Source organism: Lepidochelys olivacea (assembly GCF_965140295.1).
Source record: "Lepidochelys olivacea isolate rLepOli2 genome assembly, chromosome: 19".
Classification (NCBI taxonomy): domain Eukaryota; kingdom Metazoa; phylum Chordata; order Testudines; family Cheloniidae; genus Lepidochelys; species Lepidochelys olivacea.
Window position 1 is genome coordinate 16,701,397 of NC_140429.1, and position 24,591 is coordinate 16,725,987.

The following is a 24,591-nucleotide window of genomic DNA, read 5'->3' on the forward strand; positions in this document are numbered from 1 at the left end:
ATGCCTTGATATTTCAGTTTTTTAAAAAAAATTATAAAAGTTATTTTTTTTTATTTTGTGAAATGTTAATAAAAAACAAACTCGTGTATAGGTACAGATGTTTTAGGTAATGGGATTCCATCTGTAAGTGTACCTACCTATCCCACAGTCATCACCATGGTATCTGAACGCTCAAAAGTACTCAGGGCCAGATTTACAAAGATATTTAGGACCCTAAAGATGCAGATAGGCACGTCATAGGATTTACTAAAGCACCTAAACATCTTGGGCACTTAACTCCCATTGAAAAATCAATTGGAGTTAGGCACTTAACTCACTCTGGTCCTTATATGCCACTAGGTGCCTATCTGCATCTTTAAGGGCCTAAATACTTCTGTAAAATTGACCCTAAACCCTGAAAAGAGTTAAAAGAAGTAAGACAAACCTGTTTTATATTCTTAACCCACCATGCCACAGTCATGCAAGCTGCTTCACACGGGCAGAGCCCGGTGACTGTGCAGAGCTCCACTCAAGTCAGTGGGACGCCATGTGGGCCTCTGGGTCTGGGAGATGCTATTGGTTACCACACGGTGCTTTCCCCCTCATTTTGGTGGCGGGGAGGGGAAGGAGGATTCCAGAGCATAGCACATACTATTTTCAGTTAATACCAAACTATACAAATCCCTAATCCAGGTCATTATTATACAGATTAGCAAACAGAATTGCTCTGAAATTTTTGCAATTTGGTAGTCATTTCAACCCAATTTGTATTGCCGGATTGTTTGTTTTATTTCTGAATCGCAAAATGAACCCTGAAGATTGAATTTATTGTAATGTCAGCTGCAATTGCTGCTTATAAATATGTCTTAAAATACACACCAGAGTTACCATATTTCTTTTCAGCAGTTCCATCAATATCCTGCAGAAACCCCCAAGACATGATTTCCAGGAACCAGGAGACACTCACTATGTGTGTTATAATAACAATAACAAATACTTTATCCTTATGCTGCATCTTTCTTCCCAAAAAGTCTTAATGTATATTACCAACTATGGGCCTCATTCTGAGAAATGCTGAGCCACCCACCCTCCGGTTGACTTTGACATGGGCTGTGGGTTCTCACATACACAGAGTAGTGCTTTTAGGCTGTGCTGGGAAAGATGACCTACACATCAGGTTTAAAATATCTGGTTTCCCTGTAATCATAGGTTAAAATCTAGACAGGGATGACACAACTCTCAATCCTCAAGACAGAGATATTTCATTACATGCGGTTTCCCCCAAATGGATTAAAGATCTTTTTGCCAAAACCTTAAAAAGAAAGCCCCGGTGGATATTAAAGTGGTCATGATGCATTTTGCAAGAGATGGGGATTTGCCCTGGTGTATCTACAAAATTCACCTCCCTGCACTGTTGTGCTCTCTCTTATATATGTATCCCACTCCAAAGCCGCTACCATGTCCTGGTGGTGTATGTATATATTTGTAAAATGTGTCATGATGAAAGGTGCTGTGTATGTGTAAAATATGTTTTTAAGTTTACTGTGTTCAGCTGGGACACACTAAATTGGGATGGCTGCTTTATTGATGTGTCTTCTGAGGAAATGGCTTACCTTAGTTTATATTAGTAACCTCTGCTTAAATGGGATAGTATTAGCACAAATCGTATTTAATTCAATGGAGGAAAAAAAGTGATTTTTAATCAAATGTTCAGTAGGAGTGAAATTCTAAAGCCTGCTCATTTACATGTTATTGAGAAAGATTCCCAGGGACAGTTTCCTGGCTACCCAGGAAGTTGTGGTCAACAATAGCTGGGTTCCAATTGCCTCAGTCAAGGGGCTGAAAGTTCAGGCTTCAGTCTGCACCTTTGTAATTATTTTCCTTAAAAATCCTCTTTATATAACTATACATTGTCAGGTAATACAATAGAAAAGTTAATATAAACCATAGTCTTTAATACAATGGGACATACAGTCAGTTACTAGTAAGCTGTAGTACATAGCTTACGGTGTTCAGACTTGGCTTGATTTTTCAGTCTCAGGGAGATTTACCAAGCTGGTGAAGTTTGAAGCAAGAGTAGACTGCTCTGCAAATAGCTTCATGACTAGCTAAACTGCTTAGTGAGCATGCACACTTTCTAAATGATATGCAATAATAGTAAAAGAGCAACTGTATAATTTATTTTACATCTGTCTAGGGCCTTCCATCTGTCCATTTATATCTTGCCCTTTCAAAAACATTGATATATTAAGCCTAACGCTACATTTGTGATGGCATATATTATTACTGTTCTTTTACAAATGGTGAAACTGGGGCATAGAAAAAGTTAAGGTGAAAACTTGCAGAAAAGTTTCATTAACTTTGGATGTTCAAATCATGACATCTAAGGTTTGATTTTCAAAGGTGCTGATCATCTGTGTTCCCACTGACTTCATTAGGTTCTCAGCACCCTAAGTGTACGTCTACACAGCAAAAAAATCCCCGCAGCAGTGAGTCCCAGAGCATGGGTTAACTGACTTGGGCTCCTACAGCCCATGCTCTTGGGCTGAAAATAGTAATGTAGACATTTGGGCTTGGGCTGGATCCTGGGCTCTGAGACCCTCGGCTTTCAGAACCTAGGCACCAGCCCAAGCCCGAATATGTACATTGCTATTTTTAGCCCCACAGCATGGGCCCTAGAAGCCCAAGTCAGTTGACCAAGGCTCTGAAACTCAGTGCTGTGGGGATTTTTTTGCTGTGTAGATGTAGGCTGAGTGTCTCAAGCTGGACTCACAAAATTAGTGGACAATTTTGAAAACTTTGGCCTAAGTGATTTGCCAAGTGTCATATCACTTCTCTGTGGTAGATCTTTCTTCCTCTGTCTAGTAATCCGATGGTAGTTTGCAATAACATACCATAGTGAAACTTCTCACAAGCCACCCCCAACCTTCCCCCAAGAAGTAAACTGTTGGTCATCTGGGACACAGTTTAATGCTATGGATGATACATTGAGCATGAAATGGCAATATCCACAAAATGAAGTCACTCTGTGCTGCTGTGTACACAGAGTAAATGTAGTTCAGGTGAAAGCTAACTTGCCTTGCTCTTTCAAACCTTTGTGGATAATGTGAAAGAAAATGTTTTGTTAACTCATAACTTTGTCATGTCACCAAAATATAATGTCACACAGAGCTCCTTGAAGTAGCATAACGAGGTCCAGATGCAGAGTCTTGCTCTTCTTAGAACAGATTGAGTCACAGAGCACAGAACTAAGGTTTAAATCTGCATGGTGTAAACATAAGGATTTACAGTCCCGCTAAATGGCATGTCACTGTGTGACTGTCTTTATGCTTGGGTGTATGACAAAGCAAAGGGCCTCATGCTTAGCAGTGGGAAGAAGAGAAAACTTCACTTTTAGAATCTCTCGGGGGAGAAGGAGAAACAGGTTTTGTTGGCATTATATTTGTGGCGGTGAGGGTGCCGAGCCCTTGGCTAGCTTTGTTCTTCTTGAAAGGAAGTCACCCAAGAGCTTTCAGTAACCATCGGTTCATACAAAGTTTAGAGGTCTCCTGATTTCTATTCCCGACTGCCACTGACTCACTGAGTGACCCTAGACAAGACACTTCATCTGTCTATGCCTCAGTTTTCAGATTTGTGAAATGAAGATAACTGTATAGACCCACGTTACAAGAGGGATGTAATTCTTAAATATTTGTTAATAATTATTGTTTTTACAATAAAATATGTAAATTGTTGTTAATTTACATGGTACTTTAACACATTCCCCACCCTTAAAAGTTCAGTCTAAATAAGACATATCAAACAGAGGACAAGATCCAGAATTTGAGAGCATATTTGAAAATGTAAGTCATAGATACTAGGTACAATCATCATAGTCAGTACCACATGTGGTAGGTTGCCTTCTCTACAGACTAACACGGCTGCTACTCTGAAACTTCTCTATCTGAGGGAACCCAGTGTATATGGTCTGTGTGTTTGTTAGAGCCATTTGAAATGTAACAAATGATTGTTTTGCTCTTTTGGGGAGATAGGTTCATTTGCCTTCACTCCTTTCCAATGAAGGTCGAAAAGATTTAACTAGAGCTGAGAAGGAAGAGGATAAAAGAGGCAAATCAGAAGAAGAGGCTCCCATTTCCAAAAGAGGGGAGCCAGCCAGGATCAAGATCTTTGAAGGCGGGTAAGTATCTCATTTTGTTTTCAGACTTTTATTACAGCTTGTTGCATAAGAGCTATCAGTAAAAACAAAGTCAAGTCAGTAAAGGTGTCTGGTGGATATCAGCAGGGGATGGCCAGGTATAGATCGACATGAGCAGTTCCCTTTTATTTTTCTACAGCCACCTTAAACCAAACACCCTTGAGATTTATACATAATTCAGGCTGGATTCAGTTTCTTTCCTGAGTTGGTCTTCAAGTTAGCAAGCACTTCTTTAGCACTGCTCTGCAGGTGGTTCAGTTGAGACAGCTGAAGAGTGCAGATATTTCCTGCAGCTGTCTCTGTTGGAGGAGATGATGGATTGCAGTGGAGATGATACCATATTTCCTAGTTCTTTTCAGAGTCTTCAGATCAAAATAAAGTTCTTGTTAGTTGTTTTACCTGTATGATGAAGGAATTGGAATGATCTTTTCTGATGCTGGGATTTTTTTGCTGGGGAGTTGAAAGGATAGATTGCATAGGCTTAGCAAACTGGTCAATTGACTAGTCAAATAATGTCAGTTGATCACTTATTTATTATTTGGCCATCATGAAATATTGTCAAATATTCCAAGAATGTCCTGATATAGGCAGCAGCCTACCTTTTGGATGGTGTCATTCTTTAATTTTTTTAGAACTTCATTGTTTTGTATTTTTCTGAGTTAAAGTACCTTGGTTAAGTAACTTATTTTTTGTAATTAGGCATAAGAATCCAATGCTAAGCCTACTGCCGACCATAATGTCTTGCTCTTTTTTGTTACTGTTGTTACTGTACTAATAAATTAATGCTTTAAAATATTTGACCATTTTTTACATTATTTCGTAATATTTGACTGGCCAATTGACCAATTGTTTTTACACAAGTCAAATGCTCAACAGTAGGATTGCTTTATATATGCTTGTTTGGGCTCACTCCCAACTATCTGATTTAGCTACCAGCGTAGTTCCAACCAAAAGCTCTAAATTTGCTCTATAATCTGTTCTTACTTCATGGTAATTCATTACACTCTCTTGCACTCGCTTAATATTTCTGATTATGTTTTGAAAAATAAAAATCAGTTAACAAGTAGTACATCAACGGGATACAATTAAGAATCCTACGTCCTATGTATTTCAAAGGGGCAAAAAAACCTTCAGAAGCTTGTAGCAGGATAGGTCAGTCCTGCTGGGAGATGGTGAGTCCTCTTGGTTTTGTCTGGTTGGAAAAGACTTTGTTGTGTCAGGGATGCGGATCAAAATATGTAAACCAAAAGAGGGCTTAATGAAAGTTTACCATTAGGTTCAGTTCAAGCAATCCCTCTCTTGCTTAAATGTATGCCATCAAATTTACAAGTCAACTCAGCTTGCATAGATGTAGGCAATGGCATTGAGAGGTAGATCCATGCAGAGAGGTATAGAAGAGCAAACAAATAATAACATCTCATCTTGAACTCTGTGGCTAGCAACTCAATGTTTATTAATTAGCACCCTTCAGAATGAGTGAGTTCCCAGGATTTAGAAGGCAGGCTAGGGGACGGGAGCAAAGCCACACGTGGAAGATACTGTGCAAATACTCTTGTTTAGGCATGGTGGTGTTACTTCTGTGTAGCGAATGAATTTCTCATGGACAAATGATCTTGAATGTTATTATCTTTAAACACATGAAGCACCTCCATTACTGGTTCCTCTTGGAACTAGGAATCTCAAAGGGAAACTTATATTCTGGGAGTTAGATACCTTGTCATCTGTGATCAAGCAGAAGGACAATCTGATGTGGCTGAAATTCATCCTACTTTACACAGATCAGCACAGGAGTCTCTCTCCCAGAGTGACCCATTTTAAGAGAATTCTGCTCTAAACAGTAGGGAAATGAACTGTAGGTGTCCCACTCAGGGCTTAATTGAAAGACCTATGTTCCCCAATACTGAGCGAAATCCAGTCTCGTAACCACATTTTTTAAAACTTTACACTCTTTAAAAAACAAAACAAAGTAACTCTTTTTAACATGCTCTGTGTAACATAACATCAATGAATGTATTACTCATCCTGAAATAACCTTACATTTTATTTCAAAACAGCAGTACAATTGACCCAAAAAAGCCATACTTCTGTATATAGAAGAGAAGATGACAGCTGCTTACTCCCAAGCATAATCAGTGATGCAGCACATCAGAAATGGGTGCTAAAATATTACCTCCAAATTATAGAGTAAAGGCTCTGCTCAGAGCTCTGATTGTCAGCACGGGGAAAGTGGTTCACCGGAGATACTATGGGAACACTCAGTGGTCAATGTCTTATCATACCAGTGCAGCTGTTGATATGGAACAAATTAGCCCCTAACACACTTTACATTCTTGCTTGGCAAAGTGACTCTTCTCAGGACACTTTCTACCAGTGAAGTGACCAGCCTTCAGAGGGTTCTACAGGGACTTCAGTACTATATAAGTGGTTTCACACTCAGTCTGCTGGGATTATTTTTCAGAATTTGGTTACCCACTCCCCCAAAGAAGTTATCTCACTGTGTTTTTTTTCAAAGGGACAATACCCTCTTTCCCTTATTTTCCCCTTCATCTCTTTGCCTCACCCTGGTCCTATAGTATTGGCCAGACCCATCCTACTAACCAACCATGGTTGGTCGCAGATCTTTTGGGAGCTTTTTAATGCTTCTTGTGGGTCAACCGGAGAGAGTCACTGCAAAGCAATTCAAGATGCTGCTCCCACAAAAGCTGAGCTTGTTGCATCTCTCTCACTCCAGCTCTCTCTTTGTCTCTCTCTGGTTCTTTCTTTCTTCAGACTCCTCTCTCATTCTCACTGCTGCTGTCAGCACTCGCCTCCCTCCATACTGCTATTACTCTTTGGCTTCACCATTCAACTTCTTCCCACAACTACATCATTTAGAGTGCTGCCTCCCAGCTGCTGCCCAGCCTGCTAACTAGAATCTTATTGCTTGGCTAGTGAACAGGGGAATCAGAGCTATACCTCAAGATTTCCATTACCCATTAGCCAATCTTAAAGTACAAGAGTGATGAACTAAACAAACCTTACAGTGAATCTGTGAGAGTCTACAGACCCCACGTTTGACAGTCCGACTTGCCCCAATGTCACTCACTTTAAAACATGTAGTGTTGTAGCCATACTTTACAATGTCTCTCTGGCAGTTCTGAGAGGCTGATGGCTGGTTTTGTTGCATTTTACCTCCAGGGGACTTTTTAACAGAGATGGTCCCAAACTGGAGCTCCAGATCCAAATGCTCTTGAACTTCAGAGAAGTTCTGATTCAGAACCGAAGTTTTGTTGATGCTGAACATTGCCCTGAAGGTTTCATTCATGACTGTATTCAAAATCTAAAGATAAGGGACAGAAATGTTCCCCTCTGGATCACAGCAGCATGGTGGTGACCAAAAAGTGGACTGTGTGAAATGTTTTGGGTCTCGGGCCCATCCCCTAATAAGTAGCTCTTCATATCACCACAAGGCCGTTAATTGGACCCCTGTTGGCTGCCTCAGAAGACAAGATAAGAACTAAGTGAGCCACAAGAGTCTGGGCTATGACAGTGATTTTTAAATGAACCTAAGGGAGCAAAGCGCCCAACTCCCATTGAATTTTATTGGGATTTAGGCATCTAACTTCCTTAGGCTTCTTTGAAATCTCAGCCTATGCTTTTCACCATGTCAGGGTTCAGGTCTATTTGGGAGTATGAGTGAAACTTGTCTGGTTCTGCCTGTACTTTACCTGGAGCTGAACAAAGGACTTATCCCCAGAGCTGTCAATCAGAACTTTCAAACCAGAACTAATTCCACTTCAGAGAACAAACCCCAAAACTGAAACCCATTTGGCCAGTAGTTTCAGCTGCTGGATTTCACTCTTAATGCTGAAAATTCTTAAGAATTTATAAGTTTCAGAGTGGTAGCCGTGTTAATCTGTATCAGCAAAAAGAACGAGGAATCCTTGTGGCACCTTAGAGACTAACAAATTTATTAAATAAATTTATTAATAAATTTGTTAGTCTCTAAGGTGTCACGAGTACTCCCCATTCTTTTTAAGAATTTATATACAGCCATGAATCTGCAACTGCACCAAACTTTCACCCAGCATACACAAACCTGTCCTATGAAGGGCCTTACTGTACAACAACTGGTGTCATTCATTTTTCTGAGCTCAGAGACTGCCACTGTGTGTATTTAGCTCTCTTAATACAGTGTCTCTCAAGTGGCCTTTGCATGAAAAGGCCATGCCACAGCTGATACTTCTTGCAGAGATAATAAAAACACCCGCATGGTGTTTGACTGAAAGACACTGAAGTGATTTGGAACAATGAAAATGATCTTTAAAGGTCTAGTGGATCAATGCTAGTTTGGGAGCAGTGTCATGATTCCTCAGTGATTCTGTATCATCTTCATCAATACACTTCAGTATTTCACAGGTGTTGTCCCCATTTTGAAATCTTATATCATGAAATTGTACATTGATATTGACTAGGTTTGAAAGAAGGAAGTCTGTCATGGTAGGAGAAACCTGGCCTGCTTACTATGCATTAGTGTTTCCAAGATGAAATCTAATATTCTGGGGAGTAGTTACAGTCAATATATGTTCTACTGTTTCATGGCCAACCCCTCTGCGCTTTCACAATACTGCATCTATTTGTTCATTGCACCAGTTGATTGCAGTGGGGAAGGTAATGCTAAGATCTAAACTGGTTAGTCACTGATAGCTTTCACTTATGCTTCTACAAGACTATCGCATACAACTGGTACTTTATAAAAGGGGAAGGCAGAAGTGCGTTCTCAAGAAAGCAGACACAAATGGGCTGGCTCGTCTGTTGTTGTTAATGGTAAAACTTTATTTTTCTTTGTAGGAGAAGATCATGGGCTGAATTCTCCTCTCATTCACACCTCTTTTAAAACAGTAAAACTCCACTGTAGTTACTCCAGATTTACACCAGCACATGTGTGTAACTCCACCAGTTTAACCAGATTCTAGTCTCATTTTCTCATTACTCTGGTTTTACACCAGTGTACTTTCATTGACTTCAGATGAATTGCTTCTGATTTACACTGGTATAAGTGAAAGAAGAATTACCCTCATCACATTTCATTTTTGCACATCTTTGGTTGTAAGGGCAATGTTGTCTGGGTTCATTTTGCATTAGAGACTTGTTGTGGTTGATTTGGGGGAGTCAGAGCAGCATTCAGGCCCTTGCTAGGATCACTCTTCTTCTTGTTCTAATTCCTTCATCCAGCCTCTTTACTAAAACTTCACCACTGATGGCTGTAGTGTCATCAACCCTGAAGTCCTTTGAATCAAGGTTATGATTTCAATCTAAAAACACCATCCCACTCCCTTGAACAGACTAAATGTCTAATTGAAAGAATTCAAAACCCACTGCCTTGTCTTTCTAGTACAATGCAAATCATTAGAGGACTAGATGAGATTCAAACTTGTTGCTCCCCAGAAATTCCCAGGGTTGAACTGCAAGTTACTCTGCCTTGCAGTGCTGTTTTCCAGACCCCATGCTGCAAACTTGTAGATGGGATTGTAATTAAAGTGGTTCACACATCTGCGTAACCCAGCCTGCTTGGTCAGAGAAAGTTTCCCTTCAGTCTAGGGCAGTGGTTCTCAAACTTTATTTTTTGTGGACCACTTGAAAATTGCTGAGGGTCTCAGCGGATCACTTAATGATCTTTCCAAATGTTGTTTGTACCATTAGCTAACTATTGTAAAGCACTTTGGATAAAAGCACTATATAAAGAAAACTTAATAATTAATGGTTTTTTGTTCTACAAATAAAAGCACACAACTCATATTTTAAAATCAGTAATCTTACCATTCGAATGCGATGGATGTGCCCTCTCTTCCCCGCTGCGGCAGCCCCCAAGCTGAAGCTGGGAAGGAGGGGGCTCTCTTTCTTGCCACAGCAGCCACAGAGCTGAGGCTGGGAAGGAGGGGGGGTCTCTCCCCGGCAGCTGCAGCCCTGGAGCTGGGGAAAGTCGCCTCTTTCTCTGGCTGCCGCAGCCCTGCACATCCCAAATTCCCCCACCCCCCTTCTCACCCCACTGCCCCTCCCACCTACCTCCTATTCCCCCCAAGGTCACCACCTCACCTTACATGTGCGTCTTCTCCAGGGTCCAAGCACCTAATTAGTGGAGCCATGCCTGCGCGGCTCCACTAATTGGGGGGTGGCCCTTAGTTCTCGTGTATGCGGCCGCCCAGGCCCACACCTTAGAGGGAACTATCCGCGGACCACCTGAATGGAGCTCGCAGACTACTGGGGGTCCACAGACCACAGTTTGAGAACCTTTGGTCTAGGGGAAATGTAGAAGCCTTGGGGCTGTTTTCTCAGACTTCAACATCACTACTAATTAATGGATACATTTTAAAAAAATCTTTTTTGGAGCATGTTAGCTGCCTTCAACTGCTTTTTCCCCTGTGATTTCTCACCTTGGTGGACAACCTGTAATCTGTGGTTGGCTTCTCCTTGATGATCTCATCCCCTTTCTATGACAGGCTGTGGAAACTGCAGTTCCAGACACTAGCTGACACTCCTCATGGCAAATCCCTGGCACAACAGTGCAAATGTTTCACTACCCCAGAGAAACTCTCTTCTTTAAACACACAAAGTTTCGCAATGTGCAACTCCAAACGGAACCCAATTCACTAGGTTTCCTTTGCTACTTAGATGAGCTCAAGGAATTCACCTGTTTTATTTTTAAAGGTTTCAGAGTAACAGCCGTGTTAGTCTGTATTCGCAAAAAGAAAAGGAGTACTTGTGGCACTTTAGAGACTAACCAATTTATTTGAGCATAAGCTTTCGTGAGCTACAGCTCACTTCATCGGATGCATACACATATACATATGCATCCGATGAAGTGAGCTGTAGCTTACGAAAGCTTATGCTCAAATAAATTGGTTAGTCTCTAAGGTGCCACAAGTCCTCCTTTTCTTTTTATTTTTAAAGTAATTTTTCCCAGAGACATAGGCTTGAGCACATAATGAGCCATGTATCAGCTAAGGAGGACTCTGACGTGGCTGACATCAGCATAAGACAGAGAAATTTTATTGCGGCGGGGGGGATTAATATCTGCATGAGAGAGAATGTTGCTAATTCTCATTCCTTCCTCTGCAAACCTGCTCAGTCTCTCATACACACCACTTCTCCGCACAGCTTTGTGGTGAGGTTCTGCACGTCTCTGAAGCGCTTATAGTGTTAAATGTTAATGTGTTTGTCGTGCATACACTCTCTGCAATTACAGCTTGAAGAATTCCTATTGTAATATTTTGCTTTTCAAAGATTAAATGAAGTGGCTTCCCTAACTCTCACTAATGTGGGGCACTTCACAAGGGAAGGGAGCGGTTCCTGCGACCAGAGAGCTCAACAGAGCATCATGGTAGCTTTCCAATTAGGCCAAAATGATCAGTGTCATTAATTTGGGGGGCCTCCAGCTGTTGAGGGCTGGACCCCTGATTTTCAGAGCTGCAGAGCTGCACAGCTTTGAAATTGTGGAAACATAGCACCTGTGAAAACCAGGCCCCAGGTGTTTCAGGGTGGCATGTGAGACAGCTGGTGCGCAGATATGAACCCTGCTTGGTTGAAACCAGAAGCCTGTGGTGCGCTTGCTTCTTAAGGAAAGAAAAGGGAAAATGTGGTGGGGCAGGACTTGGACCCAAGTCTCTGAAATCTGGAAAATTTCTGTCTCTTGAGCATTTACTTTAAAATGTGGGGAGCGGGGGCACTTTGATCTTTGGAGCCACAAGGGGCAAGAGTTTCAAACCTTTGTAGGGGACATCATTGCACAATCCCTACTGGGCTCCCCTGGGGAAGTGCCTCAAAACACCCATGGCAGATGTGAAAGCCCCCAGCCATTACGGGTAAGTGTTTGTTTTTTGTTTGTTTGTTTTTTTTTGTTTGGGGGGGCGGGGTTGGGTTTTGGTTTTATTCCTAATTTCAAAAAATTAGATCAGTCCAAAGTGTTGGAACCTCTGCAAGAGCCGTAGCACAGCCTCCACTTCTCTGTCGCAAGAATTCTCCCATCCCCCCCTTTTTAACCAATGAGCTGACGTTTGGGTGTATTCTCAAGACTCATAGTGCCCAGACCCGCCCCGATGAGTAATGGTGGGATGGAGGGTGAAGAGCTGTGTGCTACATTTCATGGTAGGAGACAAAACATTCTTGCTCAGACACATTCAGAAATGATAAGGCCTCTTCTGAGCACCATAAATGTACACTATGCTTTACAGAATATAAGCAAGGCATGTTCTCTGCTCAAAGAGCTTCCAGTCCAGACAAGACAAGACACAGGGCAGTGGTTCTGGCGAGGGGAGAGTCTGAGTTACTAATGCTGAGAACAATGGAGGCAGGATTGTTGCAAGAGGTAGATTTGCATGTGGTGGGAGAAGGCGCTTGGTGGATGAATTCAGGAAGACTCTTCTAGGAATCAGAGTAACAGCCGTGTTAGTCTGTATTCGCAAAAAGAAAAGGAGTACTTGTGGCACCTTAGAGACTAACCAATTTATTAGAGCATAAGCTCACGAAAGCTTATGCTCTAATAAATTGGTTAGTCTCTAAGGTGCCACAAGTACTCCTTTTCTTCTAGGAATAGGAGTCAGCCTGGTAGAAGGCAGGAAGTAAAGTGCAAGAGGAAAAGGAAAATGAGAGATCCAGAAGGGAGGACGGGTACAGAGAAATAAGAGAAGAGCTGTGACATGTTTGGAAACCAGCTCTGCACATCTCAGTGTATGTCTGTTTGTTGTAAATAGCTGGCTGGATTTGTCAGATGAGAATTACTTTGTCTTGGAGAGCTAACGGTTTCCCTTTCCAGTAAGAGCGTGGGATAGCTCTAGCTGGAACACAATGCTGCATACCAAACCTGCCACTCAACAGATGGTGTCTGCATTCCACGAGCGCTTCTGTAAGAAGTAACCTCAGGTTATTAGCTTTTAAAATAGATTATTAATATCTGATGGCAGTAAATTCATTGCGTGTTTCCATACTCTGAAGTGCTGTAATTTTCTGTCAGAGCTTGGAGCTGGAATGAAGTCTGCATTTTCCTTGCATTAGTGACATGCCCAGTCATTCTGTGAGTGGATGCCATTATAAAGAGCTGGGAATTTACAGTTTTCAGTAGGCTTCTTATCATCAAAGCAGGTGGATGCCCAAGTACACATGTGTGCATGCGTACACACATACACAGGAGTGTCATTCATGATTTGAGTACTGTGATACCTGACACTTCCTCCATCTTCTCCCCCGGGGCTGAGACTGAATAATGTCCTCATGTGCTGGTGGCTGACAGTGCCAAGGCAGGCTTTCCTTCAATACCACCTGTGTTTTCACTGAGCAGTTCCTGCACATGCATATTCTAGAGACAGTGCACTCTAGTGGTTAGAACAGATAACTAGGAATTGGGAATCTGCCCAAGACACACTGTGACCTTGGGAAGTCACTTTCCCCTCTGAACTTCAATTTCCTTGTCTGTAAAATGAGGGTGATAATGCTTACCTACGTCAGACAGGGGTTGTGAGGCTTCATTCTTTAATGTCTTTGAAAGGGCTTAATGTTCTTTGATGAAGACTGTTAGTGTTTTCCCCCTCTTTTCTGCTCTGAATATCCACTCACTTAACTTGTCAAATTGGATTCACTGTGCTGTGTATTCCTGTTTCCCCAGGAAATTAGACAAATGCAGAATTTAGACTGGGTTATTGTCTGATTATTATTTTTTTTTAACGCAGTAACAATGTCTCCGTTGTACAGTCAGTCTGCCTGCCTGCCACATCCTCTCTGGCAAAAACTTCAAAGTGCAGCTCACTGTTAATTTTCCACAGGCATCTATTGAGAAATATTATGTACTGTTTCCTGCCCAACCTGGCGAGAGAAGCTCACCTTCTCTGCAGCGATTTCTCTCCTACTGAGCGGTGACTCTGACCCAGTCACTTCAGCAGTCTATACTGGCTGCTTCTGGGAATTTCCTGGCGGTGGCACAGGAGGCTAAGCAGTAGTCTGTCTAAAAAGGGCAGTCCATGGAGGGTTACACTCAGCTCCTCATGAGATTTTGCCTTTTAGAGGCCCTATAAAAGTGAGCTTTGGGTTAAAATTAGGGGAAATAAAAGACTGAACTGGCCATGAGTATGGAGCTAGCAGGGGAGCCCCCAGGTCATTGTTCAGGTACTATGGATGGATGGAGCCAGTAAGCTGCATTGCTAACAGCTCTGCTGTTCCTGATCAGGGGATGAAGAGAGGGCTTGGGCTCTGGGGCTGTCAGTCACCTGTCTCCAGCGCTAAGTTAATTAAATTAATTAAAACAATCCAAATAAAATGTGTGCATATGTTGTTCCAGTTACTCAGTGTGTGTTCATGGTAACACCCCCTAGGGTACTTGTGCAGTCCACATGGATAAGAAGGAGCAGACCCTCCCCATGTGCTCACAGATGAAGACAGAGAGATCGCCAAGGAGACAGAGATGAGGGAGAGTAGGACAACAACATACTTCTTTCCTTTCTTCTCATGTAATATACGGGTCAGCTCAGTTCACTATAAGCAGCATGGCAGAGAGGGTCTTCAAAGGAGGCCCCAAAATGGAGAAGAGAGAGGCCTTGCACAAAGGTCACACCAGGCCTGCGGGGTCAGCATGAAAGTAGGCATGCACGTGTTTGTGTGAGGAGCTGCCAACCGGGCAGTTGAGTGGGCATATTGGCAGAGCATCAGGGCACAATGTGAAGTGAGGTGAGTCCGGGTAAATAGAAAGGCATAGTTAAATCCGAAGCAATAGAAGATGTGGAACCAGTGAAAGGATTCAAAGAGGGGAGTGACATGATCAGAACGACAGGGAGAGATGATGACTTTCTGCACCCCAGCGTCTCCCGCCCCAGTTCTGGACGTCTGAGCTGCTCGCCTCTCCCTGAAGCTCACAGAGGCGGATCAGGTTTTGTGTCTCAGCACCTGCTTGCTGACAGATTGTGCCTCCACAGCAGCAGACAGTGGTGGCTTCCTTTGCTCCTGCCCTTCCTCCTACTATTTTAACTTTTCTGCCCAGTTTTCTTGGCAATGGGGAGCAGTGTTCTCCCTCAGCATTCCTCCTGCCCCCTGAGATGGTTAACCCTATGGGGGTTTATCCCTGCCTGAGCCTGCTGCAGCATCTCCCTACTGGCTCCTCTGCCCCTTACAGCCTTGGCAGAGCAGCCAAGGAAGCACCGGGTCAAATCCAAGTGCTGCTCTATGTGTGAGGCAGCCTTCCCAGGTTCGGCAGATGGCAAGTTATGCCCAGCCTGCACCCAGCTTCCATCTTTAACTCTGCTAGCTCTTGGGGCTCTGAGTCAGGCACATGGGGTCCCCTACCCACCAAGGCCGATACGATTCCTGACTTTAAAAACCTCAAAGGAAGGAGATTCCACCACCTCCCTAAGTAACGCATTCCAGTGCTTCACCACCCTCCTTGTGAAATAGTTTTTCCTAATATCCAACCTAAACCTTCCCCACTGCAATTTGAGACTATTACTCCTTGTTCTGCCATCTGCTACCACTGAGAAAAGTCTAGAGCCATCCTCTTTGGAACCCCCTTTAAGGTAGTTGAAAGCAGCTATCAAATCCCCCCTCATTCTTCTCTTCTGCAGACTTAACAATCCCAGTTCCTTCAGCCTCTCCTCATAAATCATGTGTTCCAGTCCCCTAATCATTTTTGTTGCCCTCTGCTGGACGCTTTCCAATTTTTTTACATCCTTCTTGTAGTGTGGGGCCCAAAACTGGACACAGTACTCCAGATGAGGCCTCATCAATGTCAAATAGAGGGGACCAATCACGTCCCTCCATCTGCTGGCAATGCCTCTACTTATACAGCCCAAAATGTCGTTAGCCTCCTTGGCAACAAGGGCACACTGTTGACTCATATCCAGCTTCTCATCCATTGTAACCCCTAGGTCCTTTTCTGAAGAACTGCTGCCTAGCCATTCGGTCCCTAGTCTATGCGGTACATTGGATTCTTCCATCCTAAGTGCAGGATTCTGCACTTGTCCTTGTTGAACCTCATCAGATTTCTTTTGGCCCAATCCTCCAATTTGTCTAGGGCCCTCTGTATCCTATGCCTACCCTCCAGCGTATCTCCACTCCTCCCAGTTTAGTGTCATCTGCAAACTTGCTGAGGGTGCAATCCACACCATCCTCCAGATCATTTATGAAGATATTGAACAAAACCGGCCCCAGGACCGACCCTTGGAGCACTGCACTGGATACTGGCTGCCAACTAGACATGGAGTCATTGATCACTACCCGTTGAGCCCAACGATCTAGCCAGCTTTCTATCCACCTTATCGTCCATTCATCCAGCCCATATGTCTTTAACTTGCTGGCAAGAATACTGTAGGAGACTGTGTCAATAGCTTTGCTAAAGTCAAGGAACAACACGTCCTCTGCTTTCCCCTCATCCACAGAGCCAGTTATCTTGTCATAGAAGGCAGTTAGATTAGTCAGGCATGACTTGCCCTTGGTGAATTCATGCTGACTGTTCCTGATCCTCTCCTCTAAGTGCTTCAGAATTGATTCCTTGAGGACCTGCTCCATGATTTTTCCAGGGACTGAGGTGAGGCTGACTGGCCTGTAGTTCCCAGGATCCTCCTCCTTCCCTTTTTTAAAGATGGGCACTACATTAGCCATTTTCCAGTTGTCCGGGACCTCCCCCAATTGCCATGAGTTTTCAAAGATAATGGCCAGTGGCTCTGCAATCACATCCGCCAACTCCTTTAGCACTCTCGGATGCAGCGCATCTGGCCCCATGGACTTGTGCTCGTCCAGCTTTTCTAAATAGTACCGAACCACTTCTTTCTCCACAGATGACTGGTCACCTCCTTCCCATGCTGTGCCGCCCAGTGCAGTAGTCTGGGAGCTGACCTTGTTCTACGGGTTCTACTCCATCTTCATAGTACAGAAGTACACAGGGGGTATCAGAGCCATTCTTAACTTCAAAAGGCTCAGTAGAATATGAAAATGAGGTTTTGGATAGACACCCTGACTTCTACAGTGTCATTGCTGTCCTCGGGGAACTTCTTGACTTCAGTAGATGTAGCAAACGCATATCTCCCTATCCCCATCAGACTGTGCTGTCGGAGACTTCTGAGGTTCGCCTCCAGCAGGAAATGTTATCAGTACTGAATACTCATGTTCGACCTGTCCTCGGGCCCGAGGGTTTTTCCAAAGATGTTGACAGTGATAATCAGACGGCGGTAGCAGGGAATTTTCCTGTGCCCCTTCCTGGATGACATCCTGTTCAGAGCTCCATTTTGATCAGCTGCACACAGGGCCATGTCTCAGATGTTAAATTTCCTCAGGCACATGGCTTCATCGTCAATGCCAAGAAGAATTCTCTGGTGCCATCCAGGAATTTATTTTCTGGAGGTCTACCATAGGACTATGCCTCCAACTGCTAGGAGTCCTGGTGTCATGCGTAGGGATGACTCCATGGCACAATCACACAGCAGAAGCCTTCAAGCTTTCATACTAAAGGTTTGGGACCACGCCCTGATACACATGAAAGATCAAGTACGGGTTCCAGCACAGATGTTCAACTTCTTACAACGGTGGTCAATCCATTACAATGTCTGCAAAGGCATCCCAAGCTGCCTTCCATATACTTTAACCCTCACAACCAATGCTAGCCTGAAGGGCTGGGGAGCTTACTTGGAGACCCAAACATCCCAGGGCCTCTGGACTTAGGAGGAAAAGGCTCACAGCAGAAACCTCAGATACCACAGTGAGGAGTGCTGGCTGGCTAAATAGACTCATAGACTTAAAGGCCAGAAGGGACCATCATGATCTAGTTCAAAGGTTCCCCAACTTTTCTTACTATGTACCCCCTTCCAGATCTACCAGATCTTCCTATGTACCCCCTTCCAGATCTACCAATCGGGCTGCAAGGTAAAAGGAACAGAGAGAGAGGAGAGAGCGAGAGAGAACAAAGGGCTGTTTTGGGGCAATTATCAGTGGAGTAAAGGAGGGTATGGGAGAATAGGACAAGTAATGAGATCCAAGCTGTTGGTGGAGCATGATTGCACAGCACCTTGAAGGTGAGCACAGGAAAATTATAATTGATACAGTACATTGGTACTGCACTGAAAAATGTAGAGTACACATTCATCCATTGATCATGTGCTTCATTGACTACTCGGAAAGCATTTGATACCGTCTGACATGAGTGTCTTTGGAGGATACTGGCGGACATGGGCAGTGGTGCTAGAACCAGAGGTGCTGGGGGTGCTCCCGCACCCCCTGGCTTGAAGTAGTAATAACAAACACCAAATATGTGGTTTCCATCATCAGCACCCCCACTATAAAAATTGTTCCAGTACCCGTAGACATGGAGATTCCAAAGCTTCTCATTGAACTCATTGCAAGTCACTGCCACCAACAACAGACCATGGTGTAAACAGCAGTAGGTGACAGTGAGTGGTTTTCCACTGGGCAGGGTATGAAACAAGAGTGTATTTTGTCCCCAAACCTCTTTAACATATATGCAGAATTCGTTATGAGACATGCCTTGGAAGGTTTTGACAAAGTGGAAGGAGCTAGGCTCTCCATTGATGGACACCTCTTCATCGACCTCAGATATGCTGCTGATGAAACGCTCTTTTCTGCAACCATTGATGCAGTGCAACAAAAGTTGGTGTCTGTAAGAACAGGGCGTGAGTCCTATGGACTATTCCTGAATGCAACAAAAAGAGTGACTAAAACAGGATACGAGTGGACATCACAATTAACAGACAAGCTGTTAATTATCTGGGATCATACGTATGCAACCAAGGAGGCTGTTCCAAAGGAATCAGAAGATGACTAGGGATAACTCACTCCGCTGTGCCTCTCTTAAGAAAGCATAGATCTCGAAATGTACAAAGGGCAACTGGTGAAATGCCTAATATTTTCCATAGTGATTTATGGATGTGAATTTTGAGAAGTTAATGTGACTGATAAGAAAAAAAATAAGCATTTGAAATGTGCTGCTGACGAACACTCTTGCATATCTCCTGGACAGAAAAAAAGATGAATACTTATATTGGAAATATTATTGAAGAGAAGTGGACCCTGATGTTGAAAACCAACAAACACAAACTTATGTACGTTGGTCACATTCGGTGTAGAGACAGAAAAAACCTTGAGAAATTTATTTTGGAAGGAATGGTGGGGAGTCATCATATTAGGGGACAACCAGCAAGGAATTGGATGGGTGGTGTGTGGCAGGTCACTGGAAGATCGGCTGCAGAGTGCTTGAAGTTAGCAGTGGATCATGATGGCTTTAGAAAATTGTTACGATGTCACTAATATTCAAACACAGATAAATGGATTTACTTACTCACTTAATGTGAATAAGGGGAGGCCAGTAGATGAATTCAGAGAGAAAAGAAGTCTGATCAGGTGTGGCAGATCATTTTAGCAGCTATGTTTTGCAGGAAATGAAGGAGAGAAATGTGGGAATTCTGGGGAGGGAGAGGTTGCAATAATTGAGGTGGGAGATGACTAGACCTTGGACTAGCATTTTAGCTGTAAGAACAGAAAATAAGTGTGTGTGTTTTGATATAGTGTGGAGGAAGAAGTGGCAGGAGAAGTGAAGGGAAAAGGAGAATAAGGAGTCAAAGATGACCTCAGTGATGGTGTGTTCATAGTAATGGCAACCAAACATACACCTACAATTGCTGAGTTAATGGGGCATGCGAGTGTATATGTATTTCTTATTCCGTACAAGTCCTCAGCTTTGTAAGAATAAACGTTCTTTCCAGTTTAATAAAAACTAATAGACTAGTTGGATATTCTCCCTTGTCAGGTCTTCCAAAGCTACAAATGTAAAAGAAGCCTTATTAAATACTTAAGTATGTCTATGATCACTCAGGCTGTCTTCTTACATTTCTAGATTCACAGACTCAATAGATTGTGTCTTATTCTGAGTCTATTCAGTAGGAGCCAAGTGTCTGGAATGATAAGGTCTTCATGTTTGCAGACTGCTTCATGGGCTTGTGGCAAACATCGGGATTATAGGCTTTTCACGTTATTGATTCAATGAAATGATCTCTACAGTCAATTCAGCAGAAAATTTTAGAAGGCAAATGTCTTTACCAGGTTTATTTAGGATTAGCCAACTCCTAACATCTGCACACCTTGGCAGCCTGTTCTATATAGAAGTAATTTATAGGAACTCTATAATAGATTCTGAGTACTGTGCAATCAGTTAGAAACCTGACATCCAACTAGACAGTCCCAGACCGAACCGGCTGTTACTCAATCCATAGTCCAGTAGATTCTCTGGTAAATAGGAAAAAGAGGACTTTGAAAATGTAATTGTGAACTGGATTTTGTGGGACCTCTTCCTCTAGCCTTTTGTCTTTATAAGAATGGAAAAATTACAGATGAAATAACCCATCTGTTCTCCAGGCAAATGTTAACACGATTAAAAAAACAATCAATCTTTCAAAATCTGATACTTGATTTTAGAATCTGTAAAATGTTAAAGAAAATTGGAGAGCCCCAGTGATGAGATGTGATGTGAAATTCTGGGGAACAATCCTGCATTGCTGAGGCAGTAGGAGACTCAGATAAAATTTTCAAACATATGTAATTTAGGAGCCTAAGTACCATTTTCAGAAATTGGTTTAGGCACTTAGGAGCTGAAATCCAATAGAAAGTCAATGAAACTTTGGCTACTAAGTCACTTCAGTGCTTTTGAAAATGCTCCACATTTTGGTTAGTTCCCTTCCTGGTAGAGGCACTCGTGTACTCGAGTGGCAGAACATGGGGCACAAACATGCTAATTGTAATGAGGAGGGCTGAGAGCAGATTGACTGAACAGTTATAGGCAACTCCATTACTTCCCGAAGGAGCAAGAACTGAGAGAGCCAGGAATCTACTGATTTTTTTATTTATTTTTTTAAACTTCAAACTTTGGGAAATACTCTGGATACGGATTAACTTTCTATTTTCAATATTCATCGTGTTGCCCATTCTTAAAATGGAGGCTCTGAGAAATGTTTTCGTTTACTACATCTTACTGCTCTTCCATAGCTTTCTGTAGAAATTCTTCTCAATAGATGACAACCCGTATTCCTACATTTTTATTCAAACTGCTAATAAACTTAGACTTTCGTGAGGTGTTTGACTTAGTACTACATGACATTCTGATTCAGAAATTAGCACTATACATTATCAACACAGCATGTGATAAATGGATTAAAAACTAGCCAATTAATAGATCTCAAAAAATACTGAACAATGGGGAGCCTTCATCAAACGGGGATGTTGCGTAGTGGGGCTTCCAACACTATCCAATATTTTTATCAATGATGTGGAAGTAAATCTAAAATCACTGCTGATAAAATTTGTGGATGACATAAAGTTTGTTGGAGTGGTAAATGATGGCAGGACAGTCATAGAGAGTGATCTAGATCACTTGGTAACCTGGGACCATTCAAGCAAATTGCATTTTAAGACCACCAAATGCAAAGTTATATACCTAGGAAAAAGGAATGCAGGCCAAACCTTTAGTAGTGGGAGGGGAAGGAGGCTGTATCCTGGAAAGCAGCATCTCTGAGAAGGATTTAGGAGTCAAAGTGGATCTTTGTGATCTATGGCAAAAAGGAATAATGTGATCCTTGGATGTATTTAATGGGGAGTAGAGAGGTAATTTTACCTCTGTGTATGGCATTGGTGAGACCAATACTGGAATATGGTGTCCAGTTCTGGTTTCTGCTTTTCAAAAAGCTTGTTGAAAAATTGGAGAGGGTACAGAAAAGAGCCACAAAAATTATTCAAGGGCTAGGGAGAATGCCTTACAGTGAGAGACTTAAAGAAATCCATTTGTTTATCTTATCATAAAGAAGATTGAGAAATGACAGTGTATAAGTACCTTCATGGGGAGAAAATAGTGGGTACTAAAGGGCTCTGTAGCAGAGAAAAACAGAACCAAAACCTGTAAGATGAAGCCAGTCCAATCAAATTAGAAATTAGGCACAAATTTTTAACAGTGAGAATGGAACAAACTGCCAAGGGAAGTAGTGGATTCTTCATTTCTTGAGGACTTCAAATCCAGACTGAATGCATTTCTGGAAGATACACTTTAGCCAAACAAAAGTTATGCTTCAGTCAAATACAAGTTATAAACGCTCATTACAGGGATAACTGGGTGAAATATAATGGCCAGTGATATATAGAAGGTCAGACTAGATGGTTTCTTCTGGCTTAAAACTCTATGAATCTGCTCTGAGGGGATTATTGTTCCTCTTCCTCAGCAATGGAAAGATGCCACGTTCACAGGGTTGTGCTGAAGACTGGATGTTTCTACAGTGACCTCAAGAGATCCCGTGCTCACTGTCTATGAGAAATCTTTACCTGTTAGGAGGATCTTGCATCATGTTCTAAAATGGATCACTCTGTGTTAGTCTAATTTACCCTGGTGTCTCATTCCACAGACAAACTCTCAACTGAGACTTGCCTCATCCTGAATTTGGTTAGCTGCATGGTGCTCTGGCACAGATGTTTGGTGGGTCATGGATGGAGATGCAGTCACTGATGGAGCTGGGTCATTTGATGGCTTTGAATATCAAGTCAAACAAAGGCCTTGAATTGGCAGAGAAAGTGGCCTGGGAGGCAATAGAGGGATCAAAGCACAGCAGTGGGCTTGCAGTGGTCTGTCCTACTGAGGACATGGGTTATCCAGCTGGAGGTTCTGCATTAGTTTCACCTTTGACTGCAGATACAGTGAAATACATTAATCGATGTATGGAGATGACAGACACATGGATAATTGTGCCCAGGATTGTATCGTAGAGGGTAAAGTATCCACGAATAAAGCATTCTTACCGCTCTCATGCCCTGATCATTCAGGGTTAGTGATAAGTTCAGAAGGACCATGAGACTTTGTGCCACTTTCACAAACTGGCAGCAGGAGTGGGAGTTCATCAGGGTTCAGTGGAAGGTTGGAGGCCAGTGCCCTGGCTAGTTCATCTAATCTTATAGACAGGTTCTGGAAAGGCAGCACATAACTGTGTGTGCAAATGCATAATTCTGCACATGGTGGCTTAGTTTTGTGGGTATGTCACAGGGTGGGTCTCCCTTACCCTGGATTCCTTGGTGCAAACACTCCTCACACATTTCTTTGGCAAGTTCAACACCATGTGCTTTATTTACAATGTGCAATACCAGTACAAATTCCGCACAGCACAAGGCTCTTACCTTCTCCCTTGGCACAGTGGGAGAGGGATGAGAGAGATCACCTCCCTGAGATCCTGGGCTTCTGTGGCCCTTCTCCCACTCTACCCCTCTTCCCTTTCCTGTCTTTCCTTTAGCTGTCCTCCGCCGATGAGCTGAGCCACATTATTAATTGTTCAATCCTTAACCAATTATCACCATAATTTGCCCCATGAGGGGATGCTTACCAAGTGTCCAGAGTGGTGAGTCAGCTGTTGTCTGCTCATACCGCTATCACAGGGTACAAACGGAGGTCTTTGAATGTAACAGGTACAGCTACTAACTTTCCAGGTGGAGCTTGGGTGCCAACCTCTCAAAATTTTACTCAAGGCATGGTCCTAAAAACTGCCCAACTACATAGAGAATCTGTGGGCAAATATTTTGCTGTAAATTATCTAGTTTCCATATACTCTTCTGATTGGCTTTTTCTGATATGATTGACCTGCTTTGTGTGACTTTTGGCTTGGTTAACAGCACAGGAGCTGAGAGTTCAAAGCACAGATCTTTCTTGCAGATGTTCAGATCAGTTAAACCAGTGGTTTCCAATGTTTGTGAATTTCTTGCCATCCTTATTTAAACAAACTATTTAATGGCTGGGATCATGTGGTTTTTCAAGGTTGCAAGAGACTGAGCACTTATGCCTCTCTTCTGAGGTTCAGCTGTATTGATTCCAAGCCCTTAGAAGGCTTGAGAGGGACTTCCAAGCCCTGGATTATTTGGAAAGTCATTTGGCCACAAGATGCCAGAGCTGCCCATATCCATAACTTGGTTTGCATAAAAGAATCTTCCCCTAAACCTTTGCCTAAAATGTGAATTGAACCAGGGCTGTCAGTGCTAAAAACACAGGCCTCTACCCAGATGTAGGAGAGCTGCTTTAGTGGTAAGAAATTAGCAGGGTGTATGGTCGTTAGCATTAGCCATTAGCGGGAGACAGACACAATCACCTGCACTAGTGACTGTTTTGGGTACCATGATGGCAGGGGCATTAGAAATAAAGTAGTTAGGAAGCTGGAAAAAAGAAACAAAAGTGGAGCTTCATATGCATAATTCAATGGTGTGGTTTCTCTTGCCAGATGCAGTGCGGTTGGTTGGAAAGAGCATGTCAGATTTTACCCAAGATTTGTGAAGGGATAAAGGTGGTTGGGGAGGAGGGGGAATGTGTTCTGACTAGTGTCTCACTGATGAACTCCATTTCCTCAATACTGGAGCGGATATTAGTGGTTTTATGCTCACCT

General features: G+C 42.8%; 1 protein-coding gene across 1 annotated transcript in view; it reads left to right on the plus strand.

Moving 5' to 3' along the window:
- The window catches only part of HIVEP3 (HIVEP zinc finger 3), a 92,289-nt gene that overhangs the window by 5,656 nt on the left and 62,042 nt on the right, over window positions 1-24,591 (plus strand). The window contains exon 2 of the mRNA XM_084652215.1: window positions 4,011-4,156. Coding sequence (XP_084508341.1) covers window positions 4,011-4,156 — 146 coding nt within the window. The remainder of the gene's footprint in view (window positions 1-4,010; window positions 4,157-24,591) is intronic.